The sequence below is a fragment of the Tachysurus fulvidraco genome, chromosome 18, assembly GCF_022655615.1.
Source record: "Tachysurus fulvidraco isolate hzauxx_2018 chromosome 18, HZAU_PFXX_2.0, whole genome shotgun sequence".
Classification (NCBI taxonomy): domain Eukaryota; kingdom Metazoa; phylum Chordata; class Actinopteri; order Siluriformes; family Bagridae; genus Tachysurus; species Tachysurus fulvidraco.
Window position 1 is genome coordinate 16129071 of NC_062535.1, and position 18479 is coordinate 16147549.

Consider the following 18479-nt stretch of genomic DNA (forward strand, 5'->3'; position numbering starts at 1 on the left):
GCTAACGGCAGAAAAAGAGCTTGAAGAGTTTTGCTTTATGGTATATACTGAGAACAAGAACTACACTCGGATCGGTCAGTCGTATTATGGGCAGAATGCAGAAGAGAAATATTGTGTTTAAAAAAAATTGTATTATATAAAAATTATATTTTGCTGGGTTCTTTGGTAAAGAGAGAGGATTGAACCCTTTTTAGGAGGAGCGTCACAGAGAGCAGCAGGAACAGAAACAGAGGAGAAAGCAGCAGCAGCAGCAGCAGCAGCAGCTGGAGCAGCATGTGGAGGAGGAGGTGGAGGAAGAGGAGGTGCAGGAAAAGCAGGAGCAAGAGGCAGAGGAGGAGGAAGAGGAACGTGGAGAGGATGTGCAGGTCAGGAGAGAACACGCAGAACAGACGGAGCTCTTCAGAGAGCTGGAGCGTCTGAAACGGGAGCGAGAGGAGCAGGCTGTGAAAATCCAGCTGGAGAGGAGGTGAAGACAGACGACACAAAACCCTTTTCATAAACACATAGAATTTATGATTTAAAAAAATATATATATATGTTCTATATCCGCACGTCTAGACGTCTGGAGGAGCAGGAGCGAGAGCAGCTCTCTCTCGTGGGCCGTCTGGAGGAGCAACTGAGGGAGCGGAGTGAGGAGGCGGCGGCACTCTTGAGCCGAGATGAAGCTCGCCGTCTCGAGGAGGAGCAGCGAACGCTGGCTGAGATACGAGAGGGTCTGCTGCTGGCGAAGGTGGAGCGGGTGGATGGCGAGGACGCCGGCGAGGAGGCCCTGAGGAGCGCCAGGGAGCGATACGAGAGTTTCAAACAGGAGCAGGTGCAGGAGTTGGGTGTGTTGGTGGAGGGGCTCTCGCAGCAGAGAGAGCGGCTCGGGAAGGAGGTGGCCAACGATCACGCCGCCCTCGGCATCCTGCAGCACGCACACAGGGAGAAACAGAGACTGGTAGGATTAAAGCCTTCGCACATCGTATCGTATCGTATAAATGTCACTTCTAATGTTTAAGTCTACATCAGGAATTTCTGTCGTCTTGGTGGAAAGTGGGTGTGGCTAATTTAAGGCTAATCTAGCAAGAACCCACATCTAAGCTAACATTGAGATTGAAAGCAGCCTCAACAAGCAGGAGGCAGAACTGTATTATTAAAAGTACAGACTGAGACCAGTTTTCTGTGTCCCTTCGTCCCCCTGTCCTTCTCCTGTGGTAGATGCGTGAGACGGTGGAATGCGGCCTGCAAGACGCCTCGTCTCTCCTGCAGGAGGAGGCTCAGCTCTCTCAGGCTGCACACAGGCTGCAGTATAAAGAGCGACAGCTGCTTTCTCTGCGCGAGGGTATCTTGCCCGTCGTGTCCGAGGAGCTGCACCGAGCCGAGGAGGCGCTGGAGCGAGTCCGGGGCAAAGAGACGAAGGGCAGCCCCGAGCAGGTGGAGAAGGAACTGGACGAGATGCTGTATCAGGTCAGCATTGAAATTTAAAATATTATAATTTAGCTTTTTCATTTTTTTCCTGAAGATGAATTAATTCATTAATTTACATAATGTTGGAATGCTTTAGTTTATATATGACCTGTGACCTGTGAGACGCGTATCATTACCGCTTCATGTGCTTGTGTTTTTACTGTAACAGGTTTTTTTTTCACTCTCTCCTCATCAGATAGAGAAAGAGCTGGAGGAGAAACAGGAGCGTCTTTCTCAGCACAGCGTCAACGCGGAACAGCTCCTGCAGCTGCAGCAGACCTACGAGTTCACGGCCAACGTGGCGCGGCAGGAGGAGAAGGTGCGCCGTAAAGAGCAGGAGATCCTGGAGACGAGGGAGAAGCAGCAGAGGGAAGCGTTGGAGCAGGCAGTGGCTCGGCTTGAGAGGAGACATTCGGCCCTGCGCCGGAGTCTTAGCCTGGAGCCTGAGGCGGAGGAGGCTCGCAGGAGGAGCATCGTGGCCTCCATGGGACACAACAGCACAGGGTGTTCTGCAGTGCCTGAGCTGGACCAGGAGAGGTGTGTGTGTGTGTGTGTGTGTGCGCGCGTGTGTGTGTGTGTGTGTGAGTGTTTACAAACCTTAATCAGAGTCAGTTATAATTTGAAGACTTCACTCAGTGTGCAGAGTTCAGGTTATCAATCATAAGCAGATTATCATGCTAACTCAGCCAGTTGATTAAATATCAGTTAATATGGCACTTGATGGCTGCGGCATAATTGACGCTAACCTTGTGCAAGTGAACACTAACAAGTGAACTAGGACTCATGCTGTCAATCAAGCGACCGAGACATCCACATCATCAACTGCGTGTGTGTGTGTGTCAGGATGGAGAGGGAAATCGCTCAGCTCAAGCAGAGGATCAGTGAGAGTGAGGCCAGTGGGCGGAGCCTGTCTGTGAGCAGTGATGACAAGACCAGTGTGGGAAACTGTCCAATGAGCCCCATCCAGAGCCTGAACACAGTGCTGCCTCTCACTGACGACCGGTATCTGCTCTAACACGCACATACACACACACACATCAGGATATGGACTATATTGTAGTAAAGTAAATCTGCAGGGTATGGTTTTCACAGATAACCTCTTCTAGCACGATAAGCTCCGCCTCTTTTCCCATATTCACTGATTTCCTAAATGTTGTTATGTAAAAATAATCTTGTTACACTGATTATTCAAACCCTCGATTATCGGATCCTTGAATTTTGTGTGTGTGTGTGTGTGTGTGTGTTTAGGTTAAAAGCATTCATCGAAGAAGAGGTTCAGAAAAGGCTCCAGCAGATGAACCGGCAAAACTCAGACAATAACAACGGTCTGTCGCTGTCTTCGGAGTCACTGCAGGTAGCCACCACAACGCCTTACAAGACACTGTTGCCATAGCAACCTGGGGTTCGCACTATAACTCGACTACCTTTTTTGTTTTTAAGCTTTGAACAGATTGTATTATGTAACGTAACACAGAACACGCAGCCAATCAGCTGTAATGAGTATTAACAGCTGTAACACCGCAAACTAATCATGCAAAGCCCTACGATGGGTAGGAGAAGCCCCTGCTAGGCCTGATTAGAAATAACTGGCAGTTTTGCATCGAGTGACTATTAACCTTTGACCATAAGACCCTCTTCATTCTGTGAGTCATCAGAGGTTTTGTCCAATCAGCAGTCTGATGTCTGTGTCTGAGAATGATTTGCATGCTTCAAATCCACATAATACCCAGAGATCTGTGCAGCAGGTGAAGAGGATAAAAGGGCATGAATATTCTGATTCTTGCAATCTCTACTAGCTTTGTTTATCATCGATACACATCGTCTGTTTATTCTAAATTCCAGAAAAAAATTCACAAGTTTATTAAAATGAGTGTTTTGGAAATGGCTGCAATTCCAAAACAGTTTGTCTGATAGCTTACATTGTAGCTTGCTCTCTGTTATTAGCTAGCTTACACAAAAGCTTAACAAAAGTGTCCTAATTTAAGTATTTTAACTACTTAATCATATCTAGTGTTTGGTGGAAAAACATACCATCAATTCAAAACCACAGAAATGTTTTCAGATGATTGCTGATTGGACAGCAGCTAATGAATGCTGTTCCTGTAGCAGTAAGCCAGCAAACTGGGTTTTCATATAGGCATCCATGCTGATAGATGAAGGATTAAACTCTGGAAATGGTTAAAACACTGAATAACAACAACAGCTAAGTAGACTACACTAACAGGAGGCAGTGAAGTTCTGTTTTCCAGGCAGTTCAAACATGATGGAAAAAATACATCTGGTACATTAATGTGATTTTTTTCCACTCCCCCAGTTTAGTGTTTAAATTTCAGCTTCTGGACCAATGTGTGTTAATGTATTTCCTTATTTTCTTACAGAACAACCATACACGTCTTGTGGATCCACGTAGACAGAAGTATGAGGTATGATCTCACTACTAGTGTGTAGAAAGAAAAATTACTTGACAATAATATTCAAAAGAAGTGGGATATCTACAGTATAGCAAAAGAAAAAAATATGTTTTGATTTCTGGGGTAAATATGGCTTCTGTCTATTCTCTCATGTTTAGCGCTTTGTGTCAGTCCCGTTAAGTCCAAGTCTGGAGAGCTTGAAGGATCCGGTGAAGATCAGCATCCCTCGCTACGTCCTGCGGGGACAGGGGAAGGACGAGCATTACGAATTCGAAGTCAAGGTCTGTGAATAGCAAGGCTAATTTGGCTAGAAGTTTAATGAACATGTAAATTACAACTTCTAGTACATATTCTCCAAACTATATTGCAATATATTTTCATATTCGGAGCTTTATCTTTCTGTAGTGAATGAATTTTTTTTTAAATCAGATAACTGTTTTGGATGAAACATGGACTGTGTTTCGACGCTACAGCCGCTTCAGAGAAATGCACAAATCCCTCAAGATGAAATACCCAGAGGTAAACTCACTGTCACGCTAAACTAGAATCCCAAACATACTCGTTCAATGGGATGCTGCAGTCTGCTGCTCTTCTGCTTTGCTATAGCTAGCAGCATTGGAGTTCCCTCCGAAAAAAATATTTGGTAACCGGGATGAGAGAATGGTGGCAGAGAGACGCAGTCATCTGGAGGTAAGATAGTATCTCTGTTTTACAGCTGACTGCTTGGCATGCTCTTTATATTAATCTGGATATTTATATGTCTCTCTCTCAATTCTGACTGGCTGGCTCTCTTTTTACCTGTTTCTGACTGGCTGGCTCTCTTTTTATACCCATTTCTGACTGGCTGGCTCTCTTTTTATACCCATTTCTGACTGGCTGGCTCTCTTTTTATACCCATTTCTGACTGGCTGGCTCTCTTTTTATACCCATTTCTGACTGGCTGGCTCTCTTTTTACCCATTTCTGACTGGCTGGCTCTCTTTTTACCCATTTCTGACTGGCTGGCTCTCTTTTTACCCATTTCTGACTGGCTGGCTCTCTTTTTATACCCATTTCTGACTGGCTGGCTCTCTTTTTACCTGTTTCTGACTGGCTGGCTCTCTTTTTATACCCATTTCTGACTGGCTGGCTCTCTTTTTACCCATTTCTGACTGGCTGGCTCTCTTTTTACCCATTTCTGACTGGCTGGCTCTCTTTTTATACCCATTTCTGACTAACTGGCTCTCGCTCTCTTTTTACCCGTTTCTGACTGGCTGGCTCTCTTTTTACCTGGATCTGACTGGCTGGCTCCAATGTAAATTCTGGTCAACTCTTCTCTTTATATATATCTGTGGCTTACAGTTACATTCTTTCTATCTCTCAGCGTTACTTGAGAAACTTCTTCCAGATCATGCTGTCAACATCCTGCTCGTCTTCTCCTTTGCGAGCAGACGACTCGTCGGGCCTGCAGCTCTCCAAACATGCCGTGTGTGACATCTCACCCTTCTTCAAGAAGGGAGTGTTTGACTACAGCAGTCATGGAACAGGCTGATTACCACCACCACCTCTGCTGGGGCTACATCACTTCTATATGTCCATGCACGTCCCAAATCATGCCACACATTCTCAGGATAGCACCAGGGTGGTTTGGTAGGCAATAATCAGAAAGCCAAAGTACTAGCCTTAGTGCCTTTAGTGGTCCCACAGTTTAGGCTAGATACAACAGACCATCAAGGTCCATGCTAGATCACCCAGACCTGCTTCCTGTTGCTATAGCAACCAGAAGAAAAAAAAAATTAATGACCGTAAATTATGTGCAGTTATCTGGCCTGGCTGTTCTGAGGTAAAAAATGATACACGGGTCACTGTGCCATCAATTTAACACATTAGACGAGATAAAATCAAACTGTACGCAAATCTGCTTTGAGGCGGTTGGTGTTTGAAGTTTTGCCTAAACTGCACTAGTCATTCATCCACCGTTCTTTTTTTATTTAAAAATTTATGCATGTGAACAGCTTATTACTGTAATTGTTCAGATTTCTTCGAGTGGTTATTGGTGTAGTGAATATGCCTGTGTGGACAGCAGGCAGCTAAACCCAGCCTAGCACATTCCTATGCAAGTACACCATAAACTACAGTCTACCACCTGCTAACACGCCTCCTGGCCATAACTGGAACCGTTCTCCACCAACATTACTGCGATTAGTGTATAGTGCTACTAGTGTACTCTTTTGGAGTAAAACATTTCAGCATACATCTTCCAAAAAGAGAACTCTATCCTATCCAGATTTGTTAATCTGTTCTAACTTACACTGGCGTGACCACCAAATATTTAAAACAGAATATGTCACATAGCGAGTAGTTACGAATTTGGTTCTATTGCATGATGAACATAAAAAAACAAACTTTTTGTCTTTGTACTGAAATAAAACAGTAACTTACACATGCACAGACAAATACATTTCTCTGAAAGCCATATGTACATATGATGAATTAAGAATGCAGATTATTGTGCGGCGTGTGTATAAAGGTGCTTCTATTACTAACGCAATATGAAAGGGAAAGAGATTGTACAGTTTAGAGAATTAATCCATGTTTCTTTCCTCTCCACAACATTTTCTGATTATTTCCTGATATTTGTCATTTTCCTGATGGTTCTTCATTTGAATTTGAGTTATGATGTGACTATTGGAAAAGCCATGGTGTTTGTAAAAAGAAAGAAAGAACTGCACTATTTTTCTCTTACGGGTCACGATATTTCCTCCAACGGTGACCGGAGATCTGAAGGCCTTTTGGTTATTTATACATTTGTATGCATATTTAGCAAAACATTTTATTTTAGCATTGAGGAAATTATGATCTGTTCAAAACATTAAATAAAAAAAATCCTATTTGACTGGTCATTCATTGGCCATTTTACATACAGTACAGTAGTTTTTATGTACATATCATTATTAAGCAACACTCTTTCTATATTCATGTTGATGAGCTGGTTTGAGTCAGCTAGCGCTAGTGCTGGATTTGTCTGTTTTGTTGGCTGTTGGAGTTCGGCTGATTTTTGACAAATCTGTGAAGAATATAGTTGCCGAACCTCTTTTCGCTGGTTTTACCAGTAATTTGGAAAAACAAAAAATAATTGTTGACGCTAGAATAAAACCTTACTGCAACATGGATATAATTTAGTGTTTTTTTATACAAGTTCAGAATTTAATTAAATTCTGGTAAAGAAACATCTACAATCATTTAGAGCCAATCAAGAAGCAGCAAACCTGTGACTCATGAGGCTTCCAGCCAATCATAAGCAGGATGTCAAACGTGGCTGGGACAGATCCATCTTCGTTCCTGTACATCTCTAAGATGTAGAACAGATTTCCTTCGGTCATGCTTTTAAAAGATATTCTGGTTGAGTCCACACCATCTCTGGAGGAACTGTAGAGTTACCACCTGCACCATATTTTCTGGACTATTATTAAAAACTTCTATTATTAATACAAGAAGGCGCGATGTAGGCGTGGCCTAATATTTTAATAAGAATGCTTGACCGTCATTCATCAATCACTAAACATCAACAGGTTCCAGTCCTATTGGTCATAATTGTATCACATGTTGATTTATTCTAGATTATGAGATATATCCATTATTTTTCAGTAAACTAAACAAATTGATTTTATGTACAGCATACTTGACTAGATTTATTCTCGATTTCTCAGTAATTTTGACTAATAACGCTAATATATATTTTGACTAAAATATTCAACATTATTCGTTATGCTGTTCAGATTTACTGTACATTATCCAGGCTGCTTGACAAATGTACTCCAGCAGTCATTTTTTATAGATTTTTTTAAAAGAAAATTATACCAAATTATTTAGATTTAAATTTTGGCAAATTTAATATCGATTTTGCCTCATGATGGACAAATTTTGACAATGTTATACGGAATCCTGAAGAAAACTACTTTGGATTATTCAATAGACAGGACAAATTTACTCCAGGTTATCCAATAAGGTAAACAAATTTACTCTAGATAATCCAGTGTGCTTGTCAAATTTACATTCTTAAATGTTTTTGGATTATCCAGTTTGCTGGAAAAACGGGAATGGACAGAGGATGGACATCTTCAGGACAGAGGACTTGACACTTTTTGGTTTCTCAGTAACATTTCTCAGTGGACAGTGGTGGCTCAAGTGGTTAAGGCTCTGGGTTGTTTATTGGCGGATCGGAGTTCAAGCCCCAGCGCTGCCACTGTTGGGCCCTTCGGCAAGGCCCTCAACCCTTCCTGCTCCAGGTGTGCTGTATCATAGCTGCCCCTGCACTCTGACACCAACCTCCTCAGTTGGGATATGTGAAGAAAAGAATTCTGCTGTAATGTATATGTGGTGATAATAAAGGCTTCTATTCTTCTTCTATAACGTGACAAGCTGTGGGGTATTTTTTGTTGTTATTTTGTTGTAGTTCTCAGACAGAAAGAAAAAAAAAACACTGCTGAAAAATCTGTTTATAGCTGGATCACAGAATATATGAAAATACTCCAACACAATCTGAAGTAAATCTGAGGTAAAATCTGATCTGGGTCATCAAATTAATTTTCCAGACAGGAACTACAATCACACGACCTTGATCTATAGCAGATAACAATACAGATATACTTTCAAACTAAAAGGAATAGTGCAAATGAGGCAAATTCTGCCATAAATGAGTTAAATGAGGTAAATAAAGCTGTAAATGAGGTAGAGGAAGGACAAAGAAGAAATATATGGATGTGTAAAAAGAGGACATGAAGGTAATTGGTATAGGATGATGGGGATAGAGTTAGGTGAGAACAGATGATTCCCTGTGGCAGCCGCTAACGGGAAAAGCCGAAAGTAGAAGTTTAAGCTTTAAGTGCCCTAAGCCAATCCATATTACCTCACCATGTCAAATTATGACAGCACGCCAGGTAATACTTTTTACAATATAGTGATGCAAAGAAGTTCGAGGAATTTTTTTTAGCATGTTTTGAATTACCAAATATTTCACACCCTTTGTAGTGCTGTCCCTAAAAAGTCCCTATTTATAGAGAGTAAAGGGTCATTTGGGACTGAACTGCAAAGCTTGGCATCGCATGTAAAACACGGTACAGTAAATGGTGTAAGAAGAGCGAATAAGCCTGCTCATGCATCTAGTATGTTGTCTCACAATTAATTGTTCTTAGATCCAAAAATGGCAAGAAATGGCAAAAATGTAAAAAAAAAAAAAAATAAAAAAAAAATAAAAAATTATAATGACGAATCTCCCTGAGCCAATCAGTTGCCTTCCCTGTGTCAAAGCAAGTGCGTGTCCATGGCACCCTGCAATGGCTTCAATGAGATAGCGTCCCATCCATGTTGTACCTACCTCACATCCTGGGTTCCTAGGGCAGGTTCCAAGTTCTTCACACCCCTGACCAGAATAAAGTGCTTCCTGAAGGCAAATGAATGATGGAGTATAGCCTTCTAAGATTCATTTAAATATAAGAAATAGACACAATTTGAAGGAAATCTTAAAATGTGTTAATAATTAAGTCAGAAAGCTCCAAAATGAAAGTAACAGATTTATTTTAGAGCTTTTCAACAAAAGAGAGAGAGAGAGAGAGAGAGATCCACTGTTTCCAATGATAATAGGTCACATATAAAGGTTAGTCACATATGATAATCAGTGGCATGTTGCATGAATTTGCATGCTCTATTGCTCTGGAGCAGGTTAGTAAGTATGTAACCTAGTGAACCAGCATTAATGTATTCAGTGTTAGAGATTTAAGCACTTATGTACGTCGCTCTGGATAAGGGCGTCTGCCAAATGCTGTAAATGTAAATGTAAATGTTAGACATGTTGTGTGAGTTACCATACCCCAACCTGATAAAAACCAGTCCAAATTGTTCAGACACATAAAGCAGTGTATTCTCAAACTAAAATACTTGCCTGGGCCACTGAAACAGCTTCATGCAACAGGCCTCAGAGCTCCTTAACTTAATAATGTTATAGAAACCAACATTTGAAAGCAGATTAACATCATAAATATCAAGCTAAGCTCTCTAACATAAACGATCTTCAAACACTGTTGATTAAACATACTCCAATCACTGGATTAACTGTAGTTGATTAAAGCGCTGATTATTAATTAACATGTACTTTACTTCCTCTGGATGTCTATGTTTGTTTTACAGCATTGGCACCACCCACTTGCTATGTTTCTTAAACAGATTTCTTCTGAAACTTTTTCAGTATCAATCTGAATCATTAACTTGTTAAGTGTTGTACATTAAAGGAGTGCATCCTGACTTAAAAAAACAAAACAAAACATTGCATACAGAAGCAACTGGGAGTAAGATTAAAAACGCAGACACAGTCACACACCAACTATTACACTTTTCCTTTCACAAAGTCATTGGCAAAATTCACAATATTTGTTACTGCTGTGAGAATCAGAACATCAATCTCATTGTTGTTGTTGATTTCCTCATGATAGTTCTTTACAGGGAAGATGTACGTCAGTGGAATATGCAGAAGCTCGTTGCACTTCTGCATCTAGAAAGACAGACAGTGAGAATGACCTGCATGAACCTACAGTTAAGCTCTTGTTCTGTTCTGGTACTGGAGTTCAGCTGAATGAGGTCCTTGTATTTACCTGCTCTCTGATCTTCTTGCTCCTGTAGATCATTTTCATATTCTCTTTGACATGTGGACATGCAGCATCCACCTTGGTCATGATGACAACTACAGGAATCGCTGTCATGATGCATGCAGGTTATTAAGTTTTTCTTGGAGTGATTATACGATTACAGATATTTTAGAGAACTGTATTTTATTTTGATTCCTTACCTGATTCCTTTGCTCCCTTCAGAATTAGATGCAGTTTCTTAGAAAGTTTATCAGGTATTTGGGCTACAGTGTCTGCTGATATGACACACACCAGACAGTGAACTTTGTCATTTAGATGTGGGGTTCTGTTATAGTAATTGCATTCAGCAGTTAGATCCTCCTGAGAATTAAACTGAAAATAAAGACATGGACTATTATATGCACTTGCAATGGACAATGGGTTATTATTATTTGAGAGCAGTGAAATAATTCAATATGTGGAAAAATATTACAGTTTCCTACCATAGAGATATTGTATATGTGAATAAACATTAACGTACTGTGTATCCCTCTTGCATATGACCATTCAGAATGCTGATGATATCTTCCTGGCGTGCACCTGAAGCTTCTTCAAGACCCATCGTATCACCGAGCACAAATGGAAAGAAAGATCCCTCTGTGCCTTTGTTCAGCTTGTAGACAGTGTACTGTATACCGGAAGAAATACATTTTATTAAACATGTGAGTTGTGTCCTTGGATTGGATTGGAAATTCAGGTAAACTAAAATGAAAGTGTATTTGAGTGTTAGATATTAAAGGTTACATACCTTGCTTGTGACACTGGTGCAAGCAGTGAGTGAGTGAGCGAGATAAGTAATGCGACCTTGGAGTGCTGTATTAACTGAGGTGATAAAGGCAGACTTCCCAGAACCTGCTGGTCCAACAAACAAAATCCTGAGATGTTCAACACTTTGGTTCAAACGGAACTCCCTCAGTGTCTGTAACATCGGTTCTCTTTCACTAAAAGAAAATCAAAGGGAGACATTAACTAAATAAAGTATATTTTTAGATCTAAATTAAAATAGAAAATGTGTATATAAGACAAAAATTATAAAATGCATTTAATTGTTGAAGCAATGGCAGAAAGGTTTTATTATATAATTTTGTAACTGATGATAACATAACTTTCTTTTTCACTAAAGGAAGTTCATCAAAATCCAAAGTCATTAAAATGCAATATAACAAAGCGAATTATCTCCTTAATTACATTTTATTACACATTTCTCTGTCAACATAGACAAACCCTTAAATCCTAAGCTGTTTGTACCTGGTTGTAGGCTCAATTATATATATATATATATATATATATATATATATATATATATATATATATATATATATATATATATATACGTATATATATATATATATATATATACGTATATATATATATATATATATATATATATATATATATATATACGTATATATATATATATATATATACGTATATATATATATATACGTATATATATATTCTAATGCTACAATAAATCTACCAAGTGTGAGAGAGAGAATATCTAATGAAAACAATAAGAAACCAAGGAATAAGAGTGAAAGTGCCTAATCTATTATCAAAACAGATTAAATTGGATTAAGAGTAAATAAAAGTGTGTAATCTAATACTATAACAAATCCGGGAAAAGAGAGTGCAAGAGTCCAATTCATTATCTTAAACCAAACAGGGGCATGGGGGAATCTAATAAACTAAAGTGACAGTGTTAGAAAACTTTAATATTCATAAACAAAATCAGGTAAATGAAGAGTTAGAAATTTCAAAATCATTAAAAACCAAACAATATATTCCAATCAATATAATCTATAATACATGCAATCAGTAATCTACAATAACCCAAAATGGGCAATAGGGAACGCAAGTATGATTTCAGCTCATGCTAGACCAGGAGCCTTAAAAACACACATAAATTTACTGCTGATGTATTAATACATTGACCCTGACCTCCAATTCACTGGCCTCCATGGTTTTCCAGAAGCTGTAAGAGAAAAGAGATAATTAGTCAATGTTACTATACTGTAGAACTGTGATCTTTAGCATTTAGTGTATAATTACTCTTTAGCATCAGTATAAAACATTAAATGATGCCATGATTCAACTTTATTTTATATATATATATAAAAAAAAATGTTAAAAACATCACAAGCACAATATTAATGTATCTCTGTAAATGTAAATGTAAATATCCATGGGTGATTAGGACCAGAAGTGTCTTTAAAGAGTTTAAAAGCTGGGTGGTTTAGATGAAGTCCAGGGTATTTGGGGTCAAACAATCCAAACAATAGCTCAAGTGCCCCCATTTTTATAGAGCCAACTTAAATGCAAGCAACTCATGGATCACCACGTTATAGTTGCATATGGTAGGGACAGGCTGCAAGTGAAGAGAGTGTGCAGGTTGAGTGTGCAGGATGAGTGTGCAGGATGAGTGTGCAGGATGAGTGTGCAGGATGAGTGTGCAGGATGAGTGTGCAGGATGAGTGTGCAGGATGAGTGTGCAGTCCACATTGAACTGTTAACCAGGGTCTGGCTGGATTAACATTGTGGCTGAAGTGAATAGCTCCATGAGTCTGGTGAAGGTGTGGGCTGGCTACATAGTACAGATGAAAGGAATGGAGCAGCAGTTGAGTTTGGTGAGGACTGTAATCATGAATAGAATGGCAGTAAAAATTTGTAAAGCTGTGGAAGTATTAAAGTGAAAATGAAGAGGAGGCCAGGTTCAGACAAGTGTGTTCCCAATGGTTTAATAATTCAACAGGGACACTGGCCTGAGATGCTAGTTTGGCATCTTGGTCAGTGGTCATTGGTGACCCAGTCTGGCTCACTGATAGCCCCACATTTACAAATGAGCCGCTAATTTTGACCAAGCAAACATGTGGCAATGAAATGGCCCAAGTGACAAAAGTTGATGTACAGTACTCCCCTATTCTCTCCCCATCTTTAGTTGCATTCAGCTGGGGTAGGCTGGGACCCACACAGCTGCAGGTGCTCCTCTTTAGATAGAGAAGGTTGATGGAGGCTTGATGACAGGCTGTATGCTTGATGGCCCAAGGTGGCAGGAGGGCAAGGAAACTGAAGTGAAGCCTGAGAAGAGGGGATTGGCTGTCTTTCTACATTGTTCCAGTAGGTGGTTATTCAGTCAGATGGCAAGGGAGATAAAATAGTCAAGAGAGTTGGAACAATTTTAACAGCCAATTCATCCTTAATATGGTCATCAAGGTCACTCAGAAATACCACATGGAGAGCCACATCATTTCAGCCAGACACTGTGAAGAGAGAGTTTGGAGACCTCCCTTCCTTGGACAGAGTGGTTGGAAAACTCTCCTTAGCTCTATGTTGAATAAGGAGAAGGAGGCACACAGTCCTGATTATCTGTCCTAGAAAACTGCTAATGAATGATGAACAAGATGAAATCTAATTTGACATGTTAGTTTTAAGAAAGGCTCCAGATCTGTTGGTTATGGTGCCAGAGAAACATACCTTGGCTAAATAAGGCCAAGTACAAAGGAACTGATTTTGCTGGATGTGGGAACAAGGCAGAGCATGAGGGCAGCAGGCATTGAGAGTGAGAGATTGTGAGGCAGAGTGTCAGGGAATGTCAGGGTCAGACACTCCACAGGGGAAGGAAGGCCAGACACACAGAATGGTGCACAAAACAAAATAAAAAACATAATAAAAATAAAAACATCTTGTGAGCTGCAACACTACACAATTAAGTGTATTGTTGATAAGTGAGATAAGAGAAGAACCAGACTGATCTGAGCTGAAGGGAAGTTAATGGTGCTGAGCAAAAAGAACACACGACAGATTGAAACCTGAGGCAGATCAACAGTACAAGACCGGCTCCACTGAGTCTCCACTGCAGTTTATCACAAACACATTGAAACTGGACAGAGTTGTTTTTCTAGTCACAATGTCACACAATTCGGTGTCACTCTCTGCTAAACTATATGATTTTCTTTGAAGATGTGCGATCACTTTTTGCAAATGCCAACCATACTATGTATGTACTTTTTCTATGAGTGATAGCAGACCCTGTCTGCTATCTGGACCTGCCAGATCCATCCTGATGCCCTGACCCTGTTTAGACTCCTCATTACTTTGAAACCACGCACTACTACTTAGCTTGGCTCCACATGGACAGACCATGACCATCAAACCATGAAGATGACTTTTGACTGTAACTGCATATTGCTATGCTATAGCAATAATACTTGAATAGGATGGAATTTAAATATATATAACCTTACCTATGACAAAGTCATTGGCAAACTTCACAATATTTGTTACTGCTGTAAGAATCAGAACATCAATCTCATTGTTGTTGTCGATTTCCTCATGATAGTTCTTTACAGGGAAGATGTTCTTCAGGGGAATACCCAGAAGCTCATGGCATGTCTGCATCTAGAAAGACAGACACTGAGAATGACCTGCATGAACCTGCAGTAAAGCTCATTTTATGTTCTGATACTGGAGTTCAGCTGAATGAGGTCCTTGTACTTACTGTCTCCCAGATGTTGGTGCTCCTGTAGATCATTTTCAGGTCCCGTTTGACATGTGGACATGCAACATCCACCTTGGTCATGATGACAACTACAGGAATCCCTGTCATGATGCATGCAGGTTATTTAAATAATTTTCTTTGATTGATTATTCCATTACAGATATTTCATAAAAACTAATTCTTTTTTTATATTTTGCTCATTAAACAATAGTAATAAATACATACAGGTGCATCTTAATAAATTAGAATGTTCTGGAAAAGTTCATTTATTGCAGTAATTGCTATATATATAAGTAATAAAAGTGAGTTTATAATCAAAATGGCATGATAATTACTTACAAGGTGCTTTTTGCCAGATTTGTTTCATTTTATTGATTTCTTCAGACATTTTGGAGTTTATGTCTGCTGGTACTATAAATACCAGACAATGAAATTGGTCGTTTAGAATTAGGGCATTATTAGCAGTCGGATCCTTATCCTGAAAATATAAAAATTAACTGTCAAGATAGGTCAAAGAGAGCTGCAGTGTTTTCCACAAATATATATATTTATCTAGCGATGCTAATATGGATAGCTGGTTGTATGATAATGTAAGTTAAACACTTTGTGATCCAGAAAGTGCAGTTAATTTACATGCAATATATGCAATGTTAAAAAATCGAATAGACAATTATCATTTGAGGGAATTGAAAGTTTTCAATATGTGGAAATAACTTTACGGTTCTGTACCTCTGAGATATCTTACATGATAACAAACTGAAAGGTCATTAACATACTGTGTTTCCCTCTGGTATATGACTATTCAGAATTCTGATGATGTCTCCTGTGTGTATGCCAGCTGAACCTTCATGACCGACCGTATGACCAAATACAAATGGAAAGAAGGATCCCTCTGTGCCTTTGTTTAGCTTGTAGAAGGCGTACTGTATTCAGGTAGAAACAAATTCTGTAAATCCTGTCAGAAATTTCCATTTTTATATTTAAATGTTAAGCATAAATGTGTGTCTTTCACATAAATATAAACTCATCTAAAGTAAGACAAGATTATGTTATTTGTTGTATTGTTACCTTACCTTAACAGAACCTCCAGTGAGTGAGTGAGTATGATAAGTACTGCAAGCTTTGAGTGCTGTAGTAACTGAGGTGATAAAGGCAGACGTCCCAGAACCTGCTGGTCCAACACACAGAATCCTGAGATGTTCAACACTTTCGTTTGACTGAAACTTCCTCAGGTTCTGTAACATTCGTTCTCTTTCACTAAAAGAAAATCAAAGGGAGACATTAGCTAAATATGTATATAAAAAAAGTATATTTTTAGATCTAAATTAAAATAGAAAATGTGTATATAAGACAAAAATGGCAGAAAGCAATGGCAGAAAGGTTTTGTTATATAATTGTAACTGATGATAACAGATAGGAGACTCTTTTAGAGACTATAGAGCTAGTTTGAAAGATAATCTGTGAACAAAGTATTGTAAAAAAAATAAATAAATAAAAACTGCAAAAATTCAGTGATGGAGAGAAGATAAGCAAAACCGATTATAAATCATTTCAAGAGCACTGTAGTCTAGGTAAAGGTGACACTTTTAGCTGACCATGTTAGCATGTCAGGAGTTAAACAACTTGACTCCCAAAACTTGCAAAAGGAATTGAGGAGTCATGACAGACATCAGTACTGCAAAACTCAGGGTAAGGGACATGAGAGAGTCTAATCTTGTGCTATAATAAAGCAATCAGTGGAGAGAGAGAAACTATTTTTCGCTAAGGTGTAACATAGGCTGCAGCTATATTATATGAAAATAATCTGATTTAGTGAAGTAATAGCAATGCGGATTACATCTCAGTGGATTGTTAAATCAATCTCAAACACACACACACACACACACACACACACACACACACACACACACACACACACACACACACACACACACACACACGCAAACACAAACAATACATTGACACTGACCTCCATATTACTCGCCTCTGTTCTGTTTGAAAAACTGTAAGAATAAACAGGGCATTATAATTAATGTATATTGTAGAATTGTACAAAGTGTATGCCACAATTTGAACCTCAGTAAATTGGTAGAATGGTTTTAGGCACCAGATTGGCTGATGCTGGGATTTTCATAAACAACAGTCTGTCGAGTCTATAGAGAATGGCATGATTTGAAGTCACACAACAGCTATATTCAAAGTGAACAGTGTGATAACATATTGCAACTTACCATTCTCTTCTCTTGAGAACACAGAACCCATGATGTAATTTACACCTGTAAAATGTAGTCATCACCACCATTAACACACACACACACACACACACACACACACACACACACACACACACACACACACACACACACACACACACACACACACACACACACACACACACACACACACACACACATACATATATGTGTGTGTTATAGTGCTTAGCATGTGGTACGCCGACAATTGTTTTATTGCGCAATAACACATTTTATCGCGCAATAACACATTTTATCGCGCAATAACACATTTATTTTCAATTATTGTCATTATATTGAAAGTCTGGTAGAGACAAACCATGGGTCACATGGGGGGGGGGGGGGTGATCAGTACTGGCTTCTGCATAATCACCATTAATCTTCCGACATATATATCCTGACATAAATCATAATCTAACCTTTTATTTCTGGTATGGTTGCTAAACCTCTATAAAAAACAAATCAAATTAAGTTCCATCACATTACATTAATCAGAACAAATTCAGTGTTACAGGAACCCCACACTGGCAATTGTATATTTTTTTCAATTGCAGGCTAATAAAATGATCACAGATTTGCTTCTACATTTTCCTCAACATTAACATTAGAGCTTTTACACATTGCATTATGTTCTGTGACTTACCTTTCTGATGATGACTATAAAGCAAGTATGTACTATTTCTTGTTTTGTCTGGGTATGAATTTACTTTCGGTTTCACTAACTTCCTCTTCCTGTGTTGTGTACACTCTTAGAAAGGAAACCGTGTTAAATTCTGACACATAAATGGGTGAGTTCCAGGACAATGCGTGTTGTGACACATTTACTGTGTTAATGAGATTAATGTAGATTAAAAACCTATCTCTTTAGTCTGGCATACACACAATACCTCCCATTATCTTGTGCTCTAATAAAATGCAAATTATTTTAGGCAAATTATCATCTAGTGCTTGTTAATATTATGAACAGCAGCTACGTTAATTCCTCTCCACTGCTTCTCTCTTTCCACCCATCCCAATGCATCCAGAAATTGTACGAATTGTGTCAAATTGTCTCTAATTGTGTCACCCATGTGAGGATGAGGTTCCTCTTTTCGTCCGGTTCCTCTCAAGGTTTCTTCCTTTACCATGAATATCAAGTGGTCTGGAATCTGACAGACCAGAAGGAATTTTTACAAGTCTATACTCTTCCATCTTTTTCACAGCATATGAGT

General features: G+C 39.2%; 2 protein-coding genes across 5 annotated transcripts in view; one reads left to right on the top strand and one right to left on the bottom strand.

Moving 5' to 3' along the window:
• The window catches only part of kif16ba (kinesin family member 16Ba), a 36948-nt gene extending 30185 nt beyond the window's left edge, over positions 1-6763 (top strand). For 3 of the 4 annotated variants that reach the window (XM_047803272.1, XM_047803271.1, XM_047803273.1), the window contains 11 exons: positions 195-466; positions 559-940; positions 1201-1449; positions 1646-1986; positions 2293-2451; positions 2698-2803; positions 3828-3872; positions 4019-4141; positions 4290-4379; positions 4467-4550; positions 5223-6763. In XM_047803272.1, coding sequence (XP_047659228.1) covers positions 195-466; positions 559-940; positions 1201-1449; positions 1646-1986; positions 2293-2451; positions 2698-2803; positions 3828-3872; positions 4019-4141; positions 4290-4379; positions 4467-4550; positions 5223-5390 — 2019 coding nt within the window. In that variant the 3' untranslated portion in view covers positions 5391-6763. The remainder of the gene's footprint in view (positions 1-194; positions 467-558; positions 941-1200; positions 1450-1645; positions 1987-2292; positions 2452-2697; positions 2804-3827; positions 3873-4018; positions 4142-4289; positions 4380-4466; positions 4551-5222) is intronic. The other variant, XM_047803274.1, reaches the window with a different exon arrangement.
• A 2635-nt stretch (positions 6764-9398) lies between these two features.
• Positions 9399-18019, bottom strand: LOC113663660. Its single transcript, XM_047803275.1, has 14 exons — positions 17912-18019; positions 17248-17292; positions 16986-17019; positions 16090-16273; positions 15793-15939; positions 15356-15494; positions 15017-15117; positions 14763-14916; positions 12460-12493; positions 11267-11459; positions 11000-11146; positions 10680-10851; positions 10486-10586; positions 9399-10385 (listed from the first exon to the last, which is right to left on the bottom strand). Exons 2-14 carry the CDS (start codon positions 17276-17278, stop codon positions 10221-10223), a joined length of 1602 nt encoding a protein of 533 aa, XP_047659231.1. The 5' UTR covers positions 17279-17292; positions 17912-18019; the 3' UTR covers positions 9399-10220.
• Positions 18020-18479: the final 460 nt, after the last annotated feature.

What these genes read in the sequence shown, in the direction of transcription:
- LOC113663660 (XM_047803275.1), bottom strand. Translation starts at nt 17,278, where the DNA reads ATGGGTTCTGTGTTCTCAAGAGAAGAGAATG. An exon ending in CAGAGGCGAGTAATATGGAG is followed by an intron (nt 16,274 to 16,985) that starts GTCAGTGTCAAT and finishes ATTTTCTTTTAG; the next exon opens with TGAAAGAGAACGAATGTTAC. An exon ending in ATATACCAGAGGGAAACACA is followed by an intron (nt 15,495 to 15,792) that starts GTATGTTAATGA and finishes TTATATTTTCAG; the next exon opens with GATAAGGATCCGACTGCTAA.